We start from the raw sequence: 4,355 nt of genomic DNA, 5'->3' as shown, positions 1-4,355 counted from the left end.
GTCAGGACCAGGGTACTGGTTCCGGATGCAGTCCCAAGAGCTGCAGTCTCAGACATGTGGCACAGGAGAGGGCATGGACAAAGCTCGTCGATTCCCAGTGAACACCCACTGGGACCCGGTGCCAGCCTGAGGGCATCACTGTGCCGGGGCATCGCTGTGGCTGCCCTTAGAAAACGTTTTCCTCTTCCTTCTCGAAGCACTGTGCCCACTCCAGAGGTTTTTTTCCTCTGATCCAAATGCTTTCAGGTCACCGAGTCTGGTGCGAGCATTTGCAAAGGTGGATGCCCAGAGGGTCCCTCAGGCTCAGGAGACCTCAGGTGAGAGCACAGAGCTGTGCTGTGCCCACCTCTATATGCTGGGCACCCACCCATCCCCAGGGAAAGGGAGAAGGACATCCAGGCTCCACAGGGCTACGGGCAGGGAGGAGCAGCTGTGGCAGCCTCGTGCCACAGGGCTGTCCCAGCATGTGTCCCTGCTCATGCACCGTCTCCCATTAGCCCCTGGCAGTAGTAGGAGTGGAAGATCCGCTCGTGGGCACAGACCCGCATGGCCCCATGGGTGTGCAGCAGCAGCCGGGGGAAGCGGGAGGTGAAGTACTGTATGAAGCCATCTGGGATGGAGCCCAGGGCTGCCCGGACATCATCTGGCAGCTCATGGTAGTGGTGCTTCTGCAGAAGAGAGAGTGAGGTGAGAGAGGACGGGGACAGCACGGGGCGAGGTGAGAGGATGGGGACAACGGGGGTGGCAGGAGCACAGGGCAGCCAGGTGGCCGTACCTTGTTCCTCATGGCTCGCAGCAGGTCTCGTACCGATCCCCCTTTGTAGGTGCGGAACTTCCTCAGGTCTGGGGAGAGCAAGAGAGATGCTGAGTGAGGCAGGCCAAGGGCTGCCACAGCCCCTGTAGAGCCAGCACCTCCCCGGGGTGCACACACCAAGCACCCCACCCCGTGGCAAGCCCTGGCTCACCTCTGCCCTCCCCTCCCAAAGAAAGGCTGGCATCTTTACCCGCCCAGGTCTTCAGCTTCAGGTGCCTCCTGCCCAGTAAAGGCACTGGCCCCAGTCCCCACCTGCTTCACTAGACCCAAGGGTGATCCTGGCCCCTCGTCATACTCACCCATCTGCAGTGGGAGGGAGATGTGCATCCTCCAGTTGGTCCTCACCACTGCCCGTGCTCCCGATTCCAGGGCCGAGACAATGGGCCCCTCGGCCGGCTCCTTCTCCACGCGGTCACTGACATCCTGTGTGCCCAAGAGCAGGGATGGGGTGGGTATGGCACTGCCCTCACCCTGCACGAGCAGGGACAGAGACCCAGAGACCCCTTACCCCTTCTGGAAGCAGCTCAGAATGATAATGTTGACCTGAACACATCTGCTTCCAGCAGTCATTTTTCAGAGCACACCTGCATTTGCTGCCAGTGGGACAGCACAGGCTCACCTGGAAGAACTGCAGCTGCTTGTCGTGACTCCAGAAAAAGGGATGCACAAGGACCACGGGCGCCGAGGGCCGGCGCTGGGGCTCAGGGCTGATCATCGCCACAATCAGCTCCCTTGCCACAAGCTTGTCTGAGGGTGAAACAGCACAGTGGAAAACTCACACCCCCTGCCAGGACTGGGAGCTGCCCCTCGGCCCAGGGCTCCCCATGGGGCTGCACCGTTGGGGAAGGGTCTCAACTGGGGAAGGTTCTCACCATGAGCCTCCTCCTGCAGACAGCTCAGCTGGTAGGAGCCAGCCAGGATGTTGGCCTGTCGCCTCAGGCTGTCCCCAAAGGGGTGCTGACCCCCTGATACCACATAGTAGAAGACACAACCAGCTGAGAAGATGTCCACAGCACTGGTCTGCAAAACATGGGGGAGATGGGACCCTCAGGCAAAGGGTGAAGAAACCTTTCACCTCCCACTTTTCCATCCTTTTATGAGGACAATAGGTCTGACTACAGAGCTCCCGGAAAACATGGTGCTCCTGCCCTGCTCTCCATGGGCAGGGGAGCCCCAGCATCCTGGGCCCGTCAGGAGCAGAAGTGTGACTTTTGGCAGCAATCCATGGCCCCTCCAACCTCCCCACCCTGAATTTCCTGCCACAATGAGCCCAAGGAGCACCCAGGGTGGAGGCAGCTGTGGCTCACTGACTGGGTTCTCCTTCGGGGCCTCCTGCAGCACCTCGGGCGCAATCCAGCCCTCGGTGCCAGGGATGCCAGAACGGAGGCTGAAGCTCTGTCGTCCTCCCTGGAGCTTCTTGCAGAGGCCGAAGTCAGAGATGACAGCACGGATCTGCCCATGGCGATTCGGGACAGAGATGAGGATGTTGCAGGGCTTCAGGTCACGGTGGACTGAAAGAGAGTGTGTGGCATCAGCTGGCAGGGCTGGAGCAAACAGGGCTTTGCCACTGTCCCGCGTGCTGCTGACTCCAACAGCTGCTGCCCAAAACGTGCAGCCTTGGCTGAGGATGGGATGGAGAGGGCTCTCTTACCGATGCTGAGGGAGTGGAGGTGAGCCAGCCCAGACATAGTCTGACGCAGCAGGGACACTGGGTCCAGCCCACGGCGGTCGAAGCTGGGGCTCTCCACGTACTGGTATGACACAGAGGGAGAGTGGAACTAAGCCTGATTTACTGTCTTAGTTTCACTCTAAAGCAAAGACAAGGCTGGCCAGAAGAGAGACCCCTCCCCAGGCTGGTGATGGAGACCAGCCCATATGACGGCTGTTAGTGCCCATGCTTGTGTGTCCAGGGCTCCCAGATGCCCCAGCAGCAGCCTCATGCCCAGGGCAGGGTGGTGGGGTCAGGGCTCACCTCCTGCAGTGTGGCAGAGCAGAGCTCGATGGCAATGTAGTGGAACTGCCTGTCCTTCTCGGTGCAGAAGTATCGGACAACGTGGGGGTGCTCGTCTGACTCCCGAAGCAGCTGGACCTCGCGTTCCAGCAGACGGACACACTCAGGCAGGAGCCGCTTCACAGCCACGTTCCGGCCCTCGAACTGTCCCCTGTGTGGAGTCCCTGGTGTGCCCATGTGTGGTCTGCGGCCAGAGCAGGGCCCAGCACTGCCCCAGCACAGCTCAGCCACGCTCCGAGCATGGAGCTCACCCGCAGGGTCCTCAGCATGGGTCACCCTGCCGTATTACTGAGGGCCACAAGGTCCCAGACAGGTGTGATGAGGACCAGAAGAAGGGGAAGGTAGTGACTCGTTCCTGAAAGTCCCTGAACCAGCAGCCACCACCCTGGGCAGGAGCTGCCTTGTCACTGTCTCTGTGGCTCCCAGGGAGAACGGAACAGGGCCAGGCACCCTGTGTCACCCACCTGAAGACAAAGGTTCCTCCAGCTCCGTGGCCCAGCACATCCTTGGGGTTAAAAGAAACTTTCCCAACTACAACCAAGTCTGGTTCTGCTTCTGCAGGGGAAGAGAAGACAGCCATCCTTCAGCCTTCAAGCATTAGTCCTGTATGGAGGACATCCACCACTTTTTCTATCTGGCCACTTCTTGGGCCCTACTCTTATGCAGCCCATGCTTAACCAGCAGCAGGTTCAGCACCTCCTGCCATCCCAGCTGGGCTGCAGCCCTCTCTCTGTGGGCATTTCTGCTCCTGGTTCAGGTGACAGCATCCCTGGACAGGCAGCTCCCCCACACCCTGTCCATTCCCCCTGTACCCACCTTCAGCAGCTGCTGGGACAGTCAGATCTGGGCTAACCATCCCGTTAGCTGGGTCCTTTGGGATGGAGGGGCCGGAGCTCTGCGAGAGCTCTGAGGTGCTCCCATGGCTCAGCCCTGGCTCCCCAGGCTCCGCAGGGACACCTTCCCTGGACACCCTGCCTGGGAGCAGCATCTCCTGCTGCTGCTGCAGGAGTTGGATCTGCTTCTCCAGCTGCTGCTGCTGCTGCGCCGTGTGCTTCTGCTGCCGTTTCTGGAACACAAGCCATGGGGGGATGCTCAGCCCCACACCTGGAGTGCAGTCGGGGTATCAGCATGGCAGCAAGGGCTCCACTGTCCCTCACCCTCCACCACCACTCACCATGAGCAGGAAGGCCAGGACTCCCCCACCCAGCAGCGCTGTAACAGCTGTCGTCACCAGGTCCCAGGTGCCAGCCTCGGGGTACACCTCCACCTGCTCCCCCGGGGCAGAGTCCGGCTGGAGCTGCCCCTCGCTGCGGACGGCCGGCTCCTCTGGGCTGCTCAGGGCCAGGAACTGCAACACATGCCCAGGGCTGGGTGACACCGGAGGGACAGACCGGGGGATGCTCAGCTTTGGGACTCTCTCCCTGTTCTACCCCACGCTGGGGACCCATTGCCCATCCCAAGCAGCCCAGACCCTTCAGTGACCCAGCACCCTTCACCACTCACATCATCAAACACGGTCCTGGCAGGAGG

General features: G+C 60.9%; 1 protein-coding gene across 1 annotated transcript in view; it reads right to left on the bottom strand.

Annotated features, from left to right (window-relative positions):
* Positions 1-476: 476 nt before the first annotated feature.
* Positions 477-4,355, bottom strand: part of LOC103807660 (serine/threonine-protein kinase/endoribonuclease IRE1-like) — a gene marked incomplete at its 5' end in the record, with an annotated part of 4,700 nt that continues 821 nt past the window's right edge. Inside the window, 12 exons of the mRNA XM_009080402.1 lie at positions 477-668; positions 776-843; positions 1,114-1,237; positions 1,434-1,561; positions 1,687-1,834; positions 2,126-2,325; positions 2,466-2,565; positions 2,787-2,976; positions 3,290-3,380; positions 3,642-3,891; positions 4,000-4,173; positions 4,329-4,355. The exon at positions 4,329-4,355 is cut by the window's right edge and continues 3 nt beyond it. Of these exons, the coding sequence (XP_009078650.1) occupies positions 477-668; positions 776-843; positions 1,114-1,237; positions 1,434-1,561; positions 1,687-1,834; positions 2,126-2,325; positions 2,466-2,565; positions 2,787-2,976; positions 3,290-3,380; positions 3,642-3,891; positions 4,000-4,173; positions 4,329-4,355 (1,692 nt within the window). The remainder of the gene's footprint in view (positions 669-775; positions 844-1,113; positions 1,238-1,433; positions 1,562-1,686; positions 1,835-2,125; positions 2,326-2,465; positions 2,566-2,786; positions 2,977-3,289; positions 3,381-3,641; positions 3,892-3,999; positions 4,174-4,328) is intronic.

This window comes from Acanthisitta chloris, unplaced genomic scaffold (assembly GCF_000695815.1).
Source record: "Acanthisitta chloris isolate BGI_N310 unplaced genomic scaffold, ASM69581v1 scaffold31218, whole genome shotgun sequence".
NCBI lineage: Eukaryota > Metazoa > Chordata > Aves > Passeriformes > Acanthisittidae > Acanthisitta > Acanthisitta chloris.
The sequence above is the reverse complement of the archived record's forward strand: the minus strand, read 5'-3'. Positions and strand labels throughout refer to the sequence as shown.